General features: G+C 40.0%; 1 protein-coding gene across 2 annotated transcripts in view; it reads right to left on the reverse strand.

The window, feature by feature from the left end:
* The window catches only part of CPVL (carboxypeptidase vitellogenic like), a 142,122-nt gene that overhangs the window by 23,555 nt on the left and 99,455 nt on the right, over window positions 1-19,112 (reverse strand). For both annotated transcript variants that reach the window (XM_049893582.1, XM_049893583.1), the window contains exon 12: window positions 7,119-7,301. In XM_049893582.1, coding sequence (XP_049749539.1) covers window positions 7,119-7,301 — 183 coding nt within the window. The remainder of the gene's footprint in view (window positions 1-7,118; window positions 7,302-19,112) is intronic.

Below are 19,112 nucleotides of genomic sequence, written 5' to 3' on the forward strand. Positions count from 1 at the left end.
GACTCAAACTGCAACCAGGAAAATTAGACTCATTGGGAATTATGAAAAACTGACAACGGCAGAAACTTTAATCTGTAACATTAAATGAGAATAAACACTGATCAATGAATCAAGCCTTTGTGCCACTGTTTACATGGAAAATAATTAGTCTTAATAAAAATATTTTCAGTAAAATAAAAATGGAAATAACTTAAATGGTTTGATGCTTTGTTAAGAAAATTTACTTTAGTGAAGTTTATTCTAGGAAAATGTTCTTAAAGAAATCCATCAGTGTTGCTATTATTCTGATTAAAATTTTATATTTGTAAAGGTGGGGTTAAAACTTCCTTGGAGCTGAAATGGTGATTCGATGATGTAAGAACAAAATGTCTTGCATTTCAAAAGCAGTGGCACCAGCTAAACAAATCATGCACAGAAACTTGGACATTTGCAGAAGGGCAGAGAAAGACCCCAAGTGGGGCAGCAAGGGCAGATCCCAACAGTGATGGGTAAGGGTTGTCAACAGCCAAGGAGAAAGAGGATTAGACCCCTGAGATCCAGATACCGCACTAGTAGGGGCTCAGAGCTTACCTATCATCTTAGTTGTCCCTAAGCCTGAGAATTACATTTGGTAAGTATAGCTCCTCTTTATATCTCTTTCTCCATTCCCATATGTGCACACGTGCGCGCGCGCACACACACACACACACACAGACAGATGTAGAGAGAATTAGGACCTTTGCTGAAGGCCACTGCACTATCCCTGGGTGGTGTCAACAGTTAGCATGTCCAGCTGCTAACTGAAAGTTTACGGGTTCAAATTCCACACTGAGATGCCTCAGAAGAAAGGTCTGGTAATCTACTTCTGAAAAATCAGCCGTCGAGACCCCTATGGAGCACAGTTCTACTCTGACACACATGGAGTCGTCATGAGTTGGAATCTACTAGACAGCAACTGGTTTTTTATATACTGCTTGCTAACTGAGCCTTTAAACTTCAATGAAAACAGATACTGCAGATTTTTGTTAGAAGATGCCTTAGCGATAGCTCAATCCAAACCTCACATTTTATAGACAAACTGAGGCTCAGAAAAGCCCACTGTCCCAGACTATGCATCAAGGCAGTGTCCGATTCTTAGACTGGAACAAACACTAAAGACTCGATACCGTCCAGGCCAGAATCGACAGGGAGCAACAAGAAGCGTTCATTCTTCATCTGATCTCTGAAGATGGTTGGAGCTGCGCTGGCCTCCCAGGCATTGCTTGACGTGAACACACGGGGAAACTGCTCTCTCCCCCAGTCCCATGCCTCTCCCCTGGGGGAGCTATCATTCCTTTCAGTGGACATTTTAGGTGACCATCCAGAGACAACTCTACTTTAGTTTTGATTTTTAAATTAAGAGCTGTGGTGCTTGGCAGAAAGCGAGGTTTCTTTTTTGGCAGACCCATACGCATGCTTCTGTTCTTTGTGTCTAATGCTAAAAAGCAAGTCCATGGCTAAGGTCCTTTTTTTTCATTATCAGATGCTTGACATTTGGACAGTACTCCCAGATCCCAGTCTCACAGAGAATGCCTTTGTTAACACCGGAGCTACTTCCCTCCTTCATCCCCCTCATGTCAACATACCACCCCCAATCGGACACAGGAACAGCAAGAGGGAAGGATCTCTGCCAGCATTTTAAAATCAGCTAACTAAAATGCAGATCCCTTGCTGCGTGGTAAAACACTGCCTATCGCAAACATATGTGGGCCTTGCTTCTTTTGTTACCCAGTTTTTGGCAGCCAGGGGAAGCGCCATTTCATCTCAAAATATGTTTTGCATTCACGAGAAGGGTCGGTGGGCTCAGTGTGATATTTGCCACACATTTTTGACTGGTGGCCAATCCCCTTTTCCACCTCTGTGGCACATGCTGCCCTGAAGCAGCAATCTGGCCTCCCAAGTGGACTTTCTATGCAAAAGGCCTCACAGGACACATGTGAAATGCTAGGTGTTGCAGAGTTTCACAAGGCTGGACCAGGAGACAAAATAACAGTTGGCAGAGGCAAGCTTCAAAGGCTCTGGGGCGGCGGGGGGGGGGGGGGGGGGGGGCAGTATACTGTGTGTGTGTCCTGGTGACATTCTAATCACAAAGCAGCCAGTGGATGGAAGAGAAGTGACCTGTCTGTCGCTCCCTGGCAGCTCAACCATCATTATTGCTCTTAATGGCCTGAATCTTTTTTATTCCAACTTTTTATTTGAGTAGATTTTCAATTACATATTTCCCTGATCTTGATTTTTACTATCTATATTTTTCCTTATGTGTATTCTTGCACCAAAAAAAAAAAAAAACCAAACCCAGTGCCGTCGAGTCGATTCCAACTCACAGCAACCCTATAGGACAGAGTAGAACTGCCCCGTAGTTTCCAAGGAGCGCCTGGTGGATTCGAACTGCCGACCCTTTGGTTAGCAGCCGTAGTGCTTAACCACTACACCACCAGGGCAAGTGACCTCCAAATCAAACCTGTTGCTGTCGAGTCGATTCCGGCTCACAGCGACCCTACAGTACAGAGTAGAACTGCCCCATAGTCTTTCCCAGGAGCAGCTGGTGGATTCAAACCATCAACCTCTTGGTTAGCAGCTCAGCTCTTAACCACTGTGCCATGAGGGCGCTGCAAGTGACCTAGAGTAGTGATAATAACAATAATAATAACAAACATTTACTATGAGCCATGCACAGCATCTTACACCAATTAGCTAATTGAATCCCCTCAACAATCCTATGTTTTTGGTGTTAGTCACCATTACACTAACTCTGGCCCATAGTGACCTTATGTATAACAGAACAGAACGCCGCCTGGTCCTGCACCATCTCCATGATCATTCACCTGTTTGAGTTCATTCTTGTGGCTATTGTAAAATCAACCTCATTGGGGGTTTCCCTCATTTTTGTTGGCCCTCCACTTTACCAAACATGATGTCCTTTTCTAGCAACTGGTCTTTCCTGATGACATGTCCAAAGTAAGGGAATTGAAGTCTCACCAGCCTTTCTTCTAAGGAGTATTCTGGTTGTATTTCTTCTAAGGCTAATTTCTTCATTCTTTTGGCCGTCCACACTATGGGGAATAGTCTTCACCAAAACCACAATTCAAACATATCAATTATACAATCCTATCTTTTTTTTATCAGATAGGTGTTACTATTATCTCTATTTTAAAGGAGGGGACACTGACGCATAGGTTAAGAGACTTGCCCAAGTTCACACAGCTAGTAAGTAGAAGATCAGGATGCCTGGCTCAAAAGCATGTCTTTAACCACTACATTATATTGCCTCTACATATATCATAGGTATATGCATGAATACAAATATACACACACGCATGCATATATAACCAAATATTATTATACACAGTCGGACCCAGTAACATCTATCATTTTCTTAACAAGTCAATAGTGCAGACAGAAGCATTTTTCCCCACCAGAAAGGTATCCATGATTAAAAAAAAAAGTTGTCCCCTGTGGGAGAAGAGAGGGAACACAACTCAACTCACTTTATGAGGCCAACATAACCCTCATCCCCAAACTTGAAAAGAACATTCATTATAAGAAAGGAAAATTACAGGCTAATTTCTCTTAGAAGTATAGATAAAGAAACCTAGTGAGCCAAATTCAATGATAAGCACTCCTTCTGCTGTAGGAATGAAACATAGAGTCCCACTAACACCACCTCTCTGACATCTTAACAAAGGTCTTAGTGATGTAAGGCAAAGAAAAGAAACATGAAGTATAAATATTGCAAAGGAAGAAACATAAATGTTATTATTCATAAGACATTATGATTATGTATGGAGAGAATCCAGGAGAATCTAAAGACAAAATATTAGAAAATTTACCAAGATGATTGCATATAAAGACAAAAAAAAAAAATCATTTGTATTTCTGCATACCAGCAAAAAAACTAGAAAATGAAAAAAAATTTTTTTATCATTTTTTTTTATAGTACTTTAGATGAACGTTTACAGAACAAACTAGTTTCTCATTAAGCAGTTAGTACACAGTTGATTTAGGACATTGGTTAACAACTCCACAACATGTCAACACTCTCCCTTCTCTACATTGGTTTCCCTTTTACCAGCTTTAGGAAATGAAAATTTTTATAATAGCATTAAAAAAATCCCTACCTAGGATTATTTAACAAATGTTACATAATACATCCATATAGAAAAGCACAAGATACAATTAAGAGAAATTAAAGATGACCTAAATAAATAAATAGATAGCTACCATGTTTGTGGCTTATAATGGTATCAATTCTCTCCATATTGATATCTATGTAATCCCAAACATAACCTCTGCCGGACTTTTTGTAGAATTGACAAGCTAAGTCTAAAATTTATATGGAAATGCAAAAAGCCAAGAATAACACCATACCAATCTTGAAGAATAATATTGTTGGGGGTTTATACTCCTAGTTATGAAGACTTATCATAAAGGTAGAGCAATTAAGGTATTGGCTCATGGATAGAGATAGGCTAGTGGAATAGAATACAGAGAATAGACATAAACTCACAAATTTATGATTTATGACAAAGATAAAACTGCAGAACAGAGGGGAAAGAATGGCCCTTTCAGTATGGTGCTGAATCATTTGAATATTTCTACAGAATAAAAAGAATCTTGACATCATACACCAGGTATAAAAATCAATTCTACCTGGATTATTGATCCAAAAGTGAAAGCTTCTAGAAGATAACAACTGGACAATACATTCATGAGCTTAGGTGATCCTCAAACAGGATACCAAAAACACTTACCATAGAAAAGATTGATATATTGGACTACATAAAAATCAAGAACCTCTGTTCATCGAAAACACCATTATGAAAGTGACAAGTATGCCACAGAATGAGAGAAGATATTTGCAACGGATACGACTAAGAACTCATATCTAGATGATATAAAGAACAGATACAAATCAAGAAAAGATAGCCAATGCAAGAGAAAAAGGGGAGAACAATTTGAACAGTGACTTCATAAGAGGACATCCAAATGGCCCATAAATATATGAAAAGATGCTCCTCTTCATTAGTTACCAGGGAAATGCAAATTAAAACCCTAATGATATAGGCTACACACCCACCAGAATGCCTAAAACTCAGAAGACCGGCAAACTGGTGGGTGTGTAAATTGACACCCTATAACTCCACTCTCATGTATACTCCACAGAAAAGTATATAAACACATGCCAAAGACATGTCCAATATTGTCCATAGCAGCATTACTTCTAATTGTGAAAAATTAGAAATAAGGCAATTAAATTGATAATAGTACCATTATCTATAGGTTAAAGTATGTATATTACAGAGTACCAAACAGCAATGGAAATGAACTAACCATTGTTACATATAAAAAAATGGATAAATCTCATGAGCAAAAAAAGCCACACAGAAAGGAGTATATACTGAATACTTTCATTTATTTTTCATTTATATAAAGTTCAAAAACTAGCAAAACTAACCTAGGGTGTGAGAAGTCAGGATAGTGGTTATTTTTGGAAAGGGAATAGTGACTGTGAGGAGCACGGGTTATGTTCCATTTCCTTATCTAAGTGATGATTACATGGGTATGCCCACTTTGTGAAAATTCACTTATCTGTACATTTATGATTTGTGAATTTTTCTATGGTATGTTATAATTCAATAAATAAATTAGTTTTTATTTTAAAAAAAGCAGAATCAACATTATGTTACACTGTTAAAGGCAAGTGTACCTTTTTACATTAGAATAACCATGATTGCTAATAACAACAACGAGTAATGCATACTATAACCCAGGGACCTCTCACGGAATCCTTAGTGAACTCTCTCTTGCTATCCCAAAACAAAGGACTGTTCAGGCAGTCTGCCTCCAGTAAATTTCTGTCTGGAGCATGATTTGCCGAATGGAAAACTTGGGCATTAGAAATCTATTAACTCCAAACACATGGAGGTACGGAACTGAGGCACTAACGTTGTTTCAAATTAAAAATTGGGGGAAAAAAAATCAAATCTGGAAGGTTTAAATTCCTCCTCTTGACTAAGCAAAAGCTCATCTAGGAGTGTTCTTAATTTTTCCAAAAACTTCCTGGAGATGAACTGTGTAATTACCATGTAATCATGGGAGAAGCCCCCTGTTCATCCTTGAGAAGCTGAGGCCTGCAAAGTAGAGGTACAGTGCACGGGCTTGGCCAGAAGTCACCTCTGACCTCTAGGGAATGGTTTACAGCAGCCAGGGTATTGCTCACTGGGTTGGGGAGGGCAGCAGAGCCACAGGCCTGTGGGTTCTGGAAGCTTTGTGGTGGTTCTGTTATGGGGCATAGCTAGGAATAATGGAGATTCTGTCCTGGGGCTCCACATGTAATAGAAGAACATAATCAGACTTTTCAGAAGAGATTATATTGAATCATCGCAGGTAATTTCTCAAGTTCCCCTTTGCTCCCAAACAGTCTGTAATTCTGTCGTTAATGATTCAACTTTTGGGGCTGATGCTATGGATTGAATTGTGTCCCCCAAAAAGATATGTTGACATTCTAACCCCCATACCTGTGAATGTGACCTTGTCTGGAAACAGCATCTTTGAAGATGTTATTAGCTAAGTTAGCTTAAGTCATACTGGAGTAGGCAGGTTGGGTTCCAATCCAATATGAATGACTTCTCATAAAAGAGAAGAGACACAGGGAGATAGGGACAATGGCCATGTGAACATGCATCTGTCAGCTAAGGAATGCCTGGGACTACCAGAAGCTGAGAGACACAAGGAAGGATCTTTCCCTAGAGCCTTTAGAGAAAACATGACCCTATGGACATCCTGAATTTGGGCTTCTAGCCTCCAGAACTGTGAGAGAATAAGTTTCCACTCTCATAAGTCACTCGATTTATGGTATTTTGTTATGAGAGTCCTAGGAAACTAACATGGTTGAGTACTGTCTTTAATTGTCTCCTTATCTCTTGAACAATACTGAACTTTTGTCTATGTGCTAGACTTTGTTGAAAGTGGAGCTGCAAAAGACATTCTGCCTGTTGATGACTCTGCTTAAAGCCCATCTTACCTTACTGATATGCAGACTTTATTTTCATCCCCTCATCCCATTCCCACAAGCCGCATGCCCCCAAGTGTCTCCATACCTGATGGAAGTCACCAACTTGCCGCACATAACCAGCCACTTCATCATCAGATTTAAAGATCTTCCAAACTTTCCTTTCCACCGTCCTGTATTCCTGGGATCCCTTCCAGTCCATGGCCAACAAGGAGCGCTCTGTCAGGGGAGCAGCCACAATGATGTCCAGTTGGCCATTGTAGATCAGAACCTGAAATGAAATCAAGCCATCAGCAAATGCAGGATTCAGCAGGTGAAGCCTGTAACTGACTACAGACAAGTAGAGATAGCTAGAGAAAGAGAAAGAAAGCATGAACATCTCAGATTCAGTACCCAAAAAAGCCAGCCTAGCAGATCAGAGGCATCATTTTCTTCCAGTTAGTCACACACACAAACACCCTGAAATAAACTCAAGCCTTGTCTCAACCATTGCAGTCTTCCAAAGGTTTGATTCTTCATAGGAATCCACACAAAGGTCTCTCTTGATTCCAAAATCATTTGTGCTGTATTACCCAGTAATATCAGGTTTTAGCTGGACGTGCAGCTATGTTAAGGAGGACGACTGTGGTTGCATTTTAGTGAAACAGAGCAATACTACACCCTAGGATGTTCATGAAGCCTGCGTTTCATTAACTTTGTTTTCAGACACTGCAGAAGCAAGCTGAGCATTCTCTTGGGTGTTGCTAGCCTGTATTGCTCTCCCTGCCACACCGATGTGAGCGGCAACTATAATTTTTTTGAGGCAGACAGATAAATGCAGGTGCTTTGAACTCGTTACTCCTGGAGACAAGTTTGTCTGCCATGCCTTTTCCAACCCCACCTTTTCTTAAATACGATAGACACTTGTCAACAGTGAGGAATGTCTTTTCTTCCTAAAATACAATTTTTTGCCAAATTTATGTGTATTATAGGAGAAAAACCTCTAAGGGAACCCTTTTCTCCCAAAACAATTTTCAATTTGCATTAAAAAAGACTTTAGGCAATACCTACTACTGATGAACTTGAATGAGATTACTGGGGACACTGTCAGGTGGCATCACTCCTCACAAAATCAATGTTCAATTCTAAGACTTAAAAATATTGATACTCTTTGACCCAGTCATCCAAATTTGTGAAATGTATTTTATAAAAATAAGCCCAAAGGGGGGAAGAAAAATTATATGACTATATTCATCGGGAATCCCTGGTGGCATAGTGGTTAAGAGCTACGGCTGCTGACCAAAAGGTCAGCAGTTTGAATCCACCAAGCTCTCCTTGGACACCCTATGAGACAGTTCTACTCTGTCCTATAGGGTCACTATGAGTTGGAATCAACTTGATGGCAAACGGGTTTGGTTTGGTTTTATCTTCATTGAGTCTTATCACTATTAAAAATATGTACACAATCTAAAAGTCCCCTAATCGGTTAAATAAATGGTAGTACAGGAACTTTATAGAATATTGTCCAGCCATTTAAAATGTTTGGACCATATAGCAATATGGAAAATGTTTTTCATATAATGTGAAGTTCAAAAGCTGAAAAGCTAAAAATAAGATGTCACAATTACAACTGTATAAAATAGGTGTACATCTTTACATATTTATTAATTAAATTTAAAGATGAATACCACTGATTAATTTTAATAATGGAAATCTGAATAATTCTTTCCCTTGTTTTCTACTTTCCTTATGCTATTTTTAGACATCTAATCGACGGCACTGGGTACTGGGTCTGGGAACACAACATTACCTCTCAAGTATTGCCACTCTACTCCCAGCAAAGAGGTTTTCCTCTACTCCATGCTATCTTTGATCTATTTAGAGGCTCTGACTTGGCCCAAATGTAGACCTTTGGTTGAATTCTCAAATTGGATATAAAATGTTTCAGTGCACATGTTTCCATCTCTGCCTTCATGGTGCAGGCTTCTTAAAAGGCTTAAACATAATTAAAAAGCCCAGGATTTTTACACACTCCAAATCCTCAAGCAGCAGTGGGACAGGATTCAGACTGAGATGAAAGAGCCTGGGCCTCCACTGTAGGAATGCAGGGCCCTTTCATGTTACATGGTCCCCATCACCACCCTCACCCTCCTAACTGGACACTAAAAGGAACAAACCCTATAAGATTTAAAGTTGCTTAAAAATTTCAACTACACTACAGCAATAAAATATCTGCACTGCTTGTACAAAGAAACTGTCTCAAAGACCTTGAGTACATATGGCCACGCACGGCCAGTGCAAAATCTCCAACAGCTGTTTTGGTCAATAGTCTGGAAACAATTATATACGATCTGTACCAGTGAACAAAGCTTAAATACTTCACCATTCTAGGAAGGCCTGATTATAGCTGATTAACGAAGATAATCATCTATAAAGTAATTCCTCTTCTAGGCCTAAATGAAAAGATGCCGATTAACTAGCAAATACACAAGCACACTGATATATTCTTCCTCTTCAAGGCCACGATACACAGCTTACATTTCTTCCCTAAGTGCCTTTGGTAGCTTCCTTGACTGACAATCATAAGTGTATTTTGAAATAAATTTTATTATTTCATCCTTAAGAGAAGAGAGCAAAATCTACAGGTTGTGGAAAAAACAGGCTTATACATACAGCATTACAATGTACTTTTGTTGGACTGACACGAAAAGAAACCCATCCTTGAGCTGTTCCCGTTGTCATTCAAGGCTCATCATAAACAAGAGCACCAACTCTCTGGAAAAAGGTGGTGAAGGGCTGAACTGCATAATCTTTCACACGTGATATATGTAAGGTCTACCATTTGGGGCAAATGGAAATCCGTCCTTGGCAAAGCAAGTGAACCATTTTTAACTTCTAATGGCACATATGTCAAATGCAACAGAAAAAGAAGTCACATTAATGACACAACACACGGCGATGTCAGAATTGGCATTTAAGGCTGCCAGCCTTAAATACAAGAATTCAAAGGCTCCTGTGTTTAACTGAATATTATATGAAGTCTGGTCACCCCCACAGGAATATGCCACTGGGTGCCTCTAGAGAAGGATGAGTGTGGCCAAACGTCCCAGGATCCAGTGACAGTGAGCATGAGAAGCCAGTAGGCAAGTGTACAGGATGTCATGACACCCAAAATCACATGTTGGCTACTACTGAGGATTAAATTGTGTCCCCGCCCCCTCCAAATGCATGTTAGAATCCTAAACCCTATACCTGCGGGTATAATCCTGTCTGTAATTAAGGTTTTGTTTATTATGTTACTGAAGCTATATCAGTGCAGGGGGTGTCATAAACCTAATCAATTCTGAGTTATAAGGAGCAGCAGACACAGAGGTGAGCAAGCACAAACTGGGGAAGATAGAGGCCATGTGAAGAAACCGAGGAATGCCAGGGCTACAGCAGCTGAAGGAGACAAAGATCTTTCCCCAGGGCTGACAGAGAGAGAGCCTTCCCCTAAAGCCGGTGCCCTAAATTTGGACCTCTAGCCTCCTGAACTGTGAGAAAATAAATTTCTGTTCTTTAAAGCCATCCTCTTGAGGTATTTGTGTTATGGCAACACTAAGAAACGAAGATAGCTACCCACATCCTGATAGTCAAGGAAGTTCTAGGACAAGGACCCTCACAGGCTGGCCAATCATGAAGGCCTTGCACACAGTCACCCCACTTCTCCTCTGGAAGGGTGACCAACTGTCCCGATTTGCCCTGGACTGAAGGATTTTCTAGGATGCAGGGCTTGCAGTGCCAAAACTGGGACAGTCCGGGCAAACCCTACCCCCGAGACTGGCTGTTATTTTAAGCAACAAGGTCTAAAGACAGAGTGGAGGAGACGGATGAATGAAGCTTTTAGCTATGCTTCCTTTGTCGGTGGCGATTCTAACAAAGTAAGGGACAAGGAAAGGGCTGATTGGAGCTGGTTTCCAGTGACATTCCAGGCAGCACCCCTGAATGCCCAACTTTCTCACCTTTCTTTGTGGTCAGTTCTGAGGCCTCAATAAAAGAGCAAAGGTGCTCCTCTTAGAGAACTTGCTTTTACTTTACTAGAGAGCTCGCTGGTTAGCTCATGGAAATTGACGGTTACATGGCAACATGGGAAAATGCTTATCTTGTTAAAAATCAGTGAAAAACTATGATTCAACTTGTTTGTACCCTCTAATTTCTACCTTTAAAAAAGCATGCTTCTAACTGGATAGCCATATGCAAAAAAATGAAACAAGACCCATACCTCATGCCATGTACAAAAACTAACTCAAAATGGATCAAAGACCTAAATACAAAATCTAAAACGATAAAAATAATGGAAGAGAAAATAGGGACAACACTAGGAGCCCTAATACATGGCATAAACAGAATATAAAACATAACTAACAATGCACAAACACCAGAAGAGAAACTAGATAACTGGGAGCTCCTAAAAACCAAACACGCTCATCAAAAGAATTTACCAAAGGAGTAAAAAGAGAACCTACAGACTGGGAAAAAAAATTTGGCTACAACATGGCCAGTAGGGGTCTAATCTCTAAGATCTACAAGATACTGAAACAACAAAAAGATATAAACAAATTAAAAAATGGTCAAAGGATATGAACAGGTACTTCACCAAACAAGACATTCAGGCAGCTAACAGATACATGAGGAAATGCTCAGGATCATTAGCCATTAGAGGAATGCAAATCAAAACTACAATGAGATTCCATCTCACTCCAACAAGGCTGGCAATAATCCAAAAAACACAAAATAAATGTTGGAGAGGTTGTGGAGAGACTGGAACATTTATACACTGCTGGTGGGAATGTAAAATAGTACAACCACTTTGGAAATTGATTTGGCACTTTCTTAAAAAGCTAGAAGTAGAAATACCATACAATTCAGCAATCCTACCCCTCACAATATAACCTAAAGAAATAAGACCTGTCACATGAATAGATATATGCACACCCATGTTCACTGCAGCATTGTTCACAATAGCAAAAAGATGGAAACAACCTAGGTGCCCATCAACAGATGAAGGATAAACAAAATTATGGTACATACACACAATGGAATACTATGCAACATGAAACATCTCACAACATGGATGAATCTGAGGGCATTATGCTGAGCACAATTAGTCAAAAAAAGACAAATATTGTAGAGACCACTATTATAAGAACTCAAGAAAAGGCTTAAACACAGAAGAAAACATTCTTTGAAGGTTACCAGGGTCAGGAAGGAGGGAGAGGGAAATCCACTAACTAGATAGCAGACAAGAATCATCTTAGGTGGAGGGAAGAACAACACATAATACAGGATACAGGGGAACTCAGCACAACTGGACTAAAGCAAAAGCTAAGAAGTTTTCTGAACACAACCAAACACTCTAAGGGACAGAGTAGCTGGGTCTGGGGCCTGGGAACCATAGTTTCAGGGGACATCTAGGTCAGTTGGTATAACAAATTTTATTAAGAGAATGTTCTGCATCCCACTTTGGTGAGTGGTGCCTGGGGGGTCTTAAAAGTTTGTGAGTGGCCATCTAAGATGCACCAATTGGTCCCAACCTACTTGGAGCAAAGGAGATTGAAGAACACCAAAGACACAAGGAAAATATTAGCCCAAGTGATAAACCAGAAACTCCATCAGCCTAAGACCAGAAGAACTAGATGGTGCCCAGCTACCAATAATGACCGCCCTGACACGGAACACAACAGAGATTACCTGATGGAGTGGGAGAAAATTGTGGAACAGGACTCAAATTCACATGAAAAGACCAGACTTAATGGTCTGACTGAGACTGGAGGAACCCCCAAAGCCATGGCCGCCTGACGCTCTGTTTACCCAGAACTAAATTCGTTCCCAGTGCTCACTCTTCAGATAAAGATTAGACTGAACTATAGAACATAAAATAATACTTGTGAAGAGTCTGCTTCTTAGTTCAATCAGATACACAAGACCAAATGGGCGGGATGAAGACAGGAACGGACAGGATGCAAGAAACCCGAGGTGGAAAAGGCGAGTGTGCTGTCGCATTATAGGAATTGCAACTAATGTCACCTAATAATATGTGTATAAATTTTTATTCAAGAAATTAACTTGAGTTGTAAACTTTCACCTAAAGGCCAATAGAAGAAAGAAAGAAAACAACAGCAAAAATAAATAAATAAAAATAAAAAAGCAGCCTTCACATTTGGGAGAAAAGACTGGAAAGGGATACATAAAAATACCGGCAGATAAAGTAGTGGAAGTATGGGTGATTTAACTTGACTCTTTTCCTTTTTTGTGATATGGTTTCAATGATTTTATAACAATAATAACACAAATTATAGCACTAAAAGATTGGGCATCTCAATTTGGCTAAAGATGGGTCCTTATTGAAGAATAACATAATAATCCAAGTACTAGCTTTCAACTTTTCAGGACAACTAGGTAAAAAGCCTAACTTTAGTTCATAGACAAACTCACAAAACTCATTTCAGAGTTCAAGCATTTACAAGAGATGGCATTAGGTGGTTTGGATGAGAAGCACTGTTTTTGTTTTGTTTTGTTTTGTTCTTCTCCAAATACAGCGATGAGAGAAGCATTTTTATTATTTTTATTTTTTTTTAACTTTTCAAAGTGCTTTCAGGTACGTATCACTCTATCGTCTTCTTATACTGCATCACACGGTGGAGAGGTATTATCACAACGCCTGCCTCCCTTTACTGTTAAGGAAATTGTGACACAGCTCGGTTAGGCCCAAGCCACTCATCTGTCAGTTTGTTGTACTTAGTGGCTTGTGTGTTGCTGTGATGCTGGTTAAGTTTCAGTGATGATTCCAGGCTAAGACACCCTAGGAAGAAAGGCTTGACAATCTACTTCTGAAAACTGGCCAATGAAAACCTTATGGATCATAACACATTACTGTTCAACTCATTTGCTTTGGACAAGTCATCAGGAGGGATCAATTGCTGGAGGAAGACATGTTTGGTGAGGTAGAGGGCCAACAAGGGTAAGGCAGACCGAGGTGGCATGGACTGGGCCCAATAGCTGAAATGATCAGGTTGAACATCCTGGTGATAATGAGGTTGATACAGGACCAGGCAATGTTTTGTTCAGTTGCATATAAGGTTGCCGTGAGTCAGAGTCGATTCAATGCCCACTATGAATCAATCTATCTCCACTATCAGTCTATCTACCTATCTATCATGATTACTACATTTGAAATGAGCTAGATTACATAATAGCTCAACAATTTCCAAATGAGATGTTACTTATGGATTAGAATTATAATTTAGGATGTAGGAGTTGGAATTTTATCATAACTGCACTGACTCATCTATTTCACAAAACAAACAGTAACAGCTTATGTCATTTGCAGACAGAAGTCTTGAGCTCTAACTGGCAAAGTTTCCCAGGTTGTGCTGAGTGACCCTGGGCATGGCTTTTACTCCGAGCCTTAATGCCGTCATCTACAAAGTAGAATATTTATATCCCAAAGATGTTGGGAGGGCCTAATGGGATACAAGATGTAAAAGTGACTGGTAACCTAAAAAGCAGGGTTTTACCAATGTTTTTATCACTTTTTATCAAAGATAAACTAAAACAAAAAGTTTCTATACTGGAGTGCCTAAACCGAAAACCAAACCCATTGCCACTGAGTTGATTCCAAATCACAGTGACCCTATAGGACAGAGTAGAACTGCCCCATAGGGTTTCTAAGGCTATAAATTTTTATGGAAGCAGACTGCCACATATTTCTCCTGAGGAGTACCTGGTGGGTTCAAACTGCCCTCTCCCTTCCCTGCCTCCCCCCACTCCACTCTGTGTGTCTCTATGTCTATTCTGTTCCTCTTACAACTCAGAACTGATTAGTTTAGAATTTACCCTACTCCAGTGTGAGCTCATCAACATAGCAAAAGAAAAGCCCTATTTCCAAACAGGGTCACATCTTTAGGTACAGGGATTAGGATTTCAACACATATTTTGGGGGAACACAATTGAATCCATAACAGATGTCAACACTTAGATATTGGGAGATTCAACTGTGCTGGGCCTATATTTCCACTGGGCCACAATGAGCTAACACTGTACAGTAGCTGCTCCTCTTAGACACAACCCAACCCTTCCTTGGTGCCCCCCGCACCCAGAGGGACAGGGGCAGTTGCCATTTATTCCAGTGCTTATGCTGTTGTTTCTCTTAGAAGAGAAACACATTTCTCTGTACCCACGTCTCTGTCATGGGTGACAAAGAAAGACCAAGAGAGCAACACAGGTCTCAATCCAACTCTCTCCATTGGCTTCCATTTCCTTCCTGGACCTGCAGGAAGCTGAGTTTAGTCCCATCCAAGATGGAAGGGAAGTGGCTTTTTGTCTGAGTGAGTACTCATGTATGTAGTGTTTTTTTGTTTCTTGTTTGCTTTTTAATTGAGCCATATGAAATCTCTAGTTATTCAACAAATATTTCTGGAGCACCTAAGAGCTAAGGACCAAGGGAAGAGATATGAAAAGATATAACCTCTGTCCTCCTAATGCATGTTAACTGGCCGTTAAGAGAAAACCATCAGAAGAGGAAAGGCAAGCTTACGTTTTCATTCTCTACCTTTTCCTTTACAAAGGGGTCAACAAAAGTAATTTTCACTTAAGCCTTTCTAAAATACTAGGCATTTTAACATGTAAAATCATAAATGTTTCCGGTTCTGGATGTACAGAAATCTGTACTTTATTCATGGATTTAACACTCTCGGCAAGAAAATCTCTCCCTGGTGAAGACTCGGACAAAGAGAACTGCGTGAGGATTAATCCTTATTTCACACAGCATCTGCCTCCGAAGGGAACGTACTTTCAAGGCCGATATAAAGCAGGCAATTGTGTTAGCCAGAGTTAACTGCAGGCCGCTGTAACGGTAATCCCCTGAAAAGACTCCGTACCCTCTAAACTCAGGTGATGGCTCCAAATAAATTATGGGATGCCACACAATAATCAAAAGATGCAAAAGGAGATCTTTGCTTTTTAGAAGAAGGGGCTTGGGGCAGAAATGAGCCAGGAAAATCAATGCATATAAATGTGCGTTTTGGTATATTTTCATTGCCACCAGTATAAAAGCACATGATGACTGAAAATAAATTATGTGAGGTCCACTTGCTGATCTAAAATATAACTTTTTTTTAACAGAGGGAAAAAAAAAAAAAAAAAACCAAAACACACGTGGTCCTGGCAGACAACATAAAGCTTTTCTCTTTGTTTCCCCGGTTATTCCTCCATTCATTAGGAAAAATACAGCACCGCTGCAGAAGGAGGCTGAGGACAACAGGAAAGCCAACCGTGCTTTTGTGAGAAGGCTGGGTTTTTGTTGTTGCATTTTTAGACGAAAGATTTATGCTTATATCTTGGCCCATTTACAATACATCATAATACTTTGCAGACAAAGCTATGCTCTTTTCCCAATGATCTGGTGACCTTAATCTCTAACATTTTGTGGTTTCCTGTTTGGGGAAATGATGGGACAGCAGCCTAAGCTATTCCAGGCCGTGCAGCATTCCCAGTTGGCTGCTATCTGTCTTAGTTTTGAATGTTCTCCTGTTTGCTAATCAAAAAAAAAAAAAAAATTCTTTTTTAAAAGAAGCTTTCACTACAGATGTTAAATCAATGAAACTCCTACAAAGCACCTCCCCACACTTCCTCTTTTGACTGCCTTACTTATCATTCTTCTATTAGAAACTCCAATGGAACCAGGAGTTCTTTCTGCCTGAAGCAATTAGCATGACCCACCAGTGCCTTCCCTCGAACAGAAGAGAGAATTAATTTCACTAACATCCAACTCAATAAAGGGTCATTCCCAAGCGTTTCTCCAAAACTCAGCTGTAAAAGGAAACCCGAACTTCAACTGAGGAGTTTAATGTTTAAAGAATGTTCCAGACTAGAGGCAGAGTTATTTTTCCTGGACAATGCCTTGGCCCTGGCTGCTCATCACTCACATTCACGGTCCCAGTTCTTCCGGGTGATTCCACAGGGCGTTTAGAGCTGAAATACTCAGCCTGAGTCCCTAGAGCCTGCTTGGAGAAGACTGTTGTAGAAAAACAATGCAACTATTGAATGAAACAGTAGTCACTTCTGCAACCAAGTCATTCTTTAAGAAAGGGAGATACTTTCCTTCCAAGTTTAAGGAAAAGGGAAGACAAGGAAAGATGGAAAGTGAATTTAGAACAAACACTCCCATGTGCCTGCTGCTTCCCCACCAGCTGGTTTTGCCAAGGTTGAGGAAAGAAAAATCACAGTGAAGCAATAGGATGAATGAATGTGCAGCAGTTAAACAAATAATGCCTTTTGGCCAAAGAAAACGATTCCTGCTTTCTTGCAACTTAACTCTAAATAATTTAGGTTGTTTTATAGCGGAGCAAGAAACAAAGCCAACTTGAAAAGGACCCAGAAAGTCATTGCTTCAGCCCAGGACTCAGTGAAAAACAGTTCCGCTATCTAGAACAGCACACTTAAAATTACTTTTAATAGTGACCCAGAATAACATTTTTCCTCTAGTTGGAATATAAAGTCCTGGAGACCACTCTAGGGGATCTTTCTTCTTTCTTTCATGGTCTTCACACAGCCCCTTTGTGACTTCTGCATCTCTTGAGAGGCTCCTCTCATCATTATGAATAACTGAATTTTGCCGTCATTGAGGAGGCCCCGGAATCCCAGCAACTCCACGTGCAACGGAATGATTTGACGCTCAGTCCTGAGTCATCCCCATGACCGGCTATGGGTGAGACTGTTGTAATTCATAGGGTTTTCTCTGACTGATTTCCAGGAGTAGATCATACTTTATTTCTTCCTAGTCTGTCTTAGTCTGGCAACTCCACAGAACCCTGGTCAATATCAGAGCAACACACGAGCCTCCGCCGACAGATGGGTGGTGGCTGTGTATCAGGTGCCCTGGGTAGAAATCAAACCTGAGTGTCCTGCATGGAAGGCGAGAATCCTATCACTGAACCACCAGTGACCTCATAACTGAATTGTAATGAACTGAAAATGCCCCAAGAGCAGGCAGCCCACTCCCTGGTTTCGGAATGTCACTTCCAAGGTCACACTCGAGGGTCATCTCCAAAGACTGCAGTGTGCTTGCCAATGCCAGTACCCTACTAAATGAACCAGTTGCTTCTTTTTTTCACATTATTAAATGTGTTTAATTAATAAGTATATATTTGCACACAACCCCAGCCAACAAAAGACAGCCCTGCAGAACCAACGAAAAATGCCTTCAGTGTATAGATAAGTCTAGACCTGTACTGTTCAATACATGTGACTGGCTAGTGGGGACTTAAAATGTGACTAGTCTGAATTGAGATGTGATGTAAGTGTTAAGATGCACACACGATTCTGAAGACTTAGTAAAGAGAAAATAATATGAAATATTTTAATTTTTTTTAGTATGGATTGCATGTTAAAATGATAACATTTTTAAGTTGAAAATTTTGTTTTTTAAATTGTTGTTAGAAATATACACAGCAAAACATACACCAATTCTACAGTTTTGCATATATGACATAGTGACATTGATTATATTCTTTAAATTGTGTAGCCATTCTCGCTCTTCTGCACTTACTGATATAAACTCACTTCCCCTTGTGCTTCCCATCTAACTTTCCGAGTTGCTATTAACAATTTGATCACATATAGTAAAACCCTGAAACCATAAACCAAAAATATCACCTGAAGCCTTCTTTAAACCAAGCAACAGTCTAGCTTAACTAATATAATGATAACATTTTAGACATATTAGATTAAATAAAATATGCTCTTAAAATTGTATAACTTGTTTCTTTTACCATTTTTAAGGTGGCTTCTAGAAAGTTTTAAATGACATATGTGACTTATATTTCCACTGGACAACACTGATACACCTTGGTTTTGGTATATCCTGCAAAGGAAATCAGTCCCTTTGTCTGCAGTTGTCAAGTGACAGAAGTAACTTCCAAAGTTTTTAGGGGACCAATCTGCAGTTTATGAAGCTGGATTAAGCAAATTAGAAAAGATGTCCATGTGGGGAGGCAGCAGATACTCCTACAATCTCTATTATTACAGGGGAATAGATGAGAGTGATTGGAAAATGCTCCTGCCA

This window comes from Elephas maximus, chromosome 8, assembly GCF_024166365.1.
Source record: "Elephas maximus indicus isolate mEleMax1 chromosome 8, mEleMax1 primary haplotype, whole genome shotgun sequence".
Classification (NCBI taxonomy): domain Eukaryota; kingdom Metazoa; phylum Chordata; class Mammalia; order Proboscidea; family Elephantidae; genus Elephas; species Elephas maximus.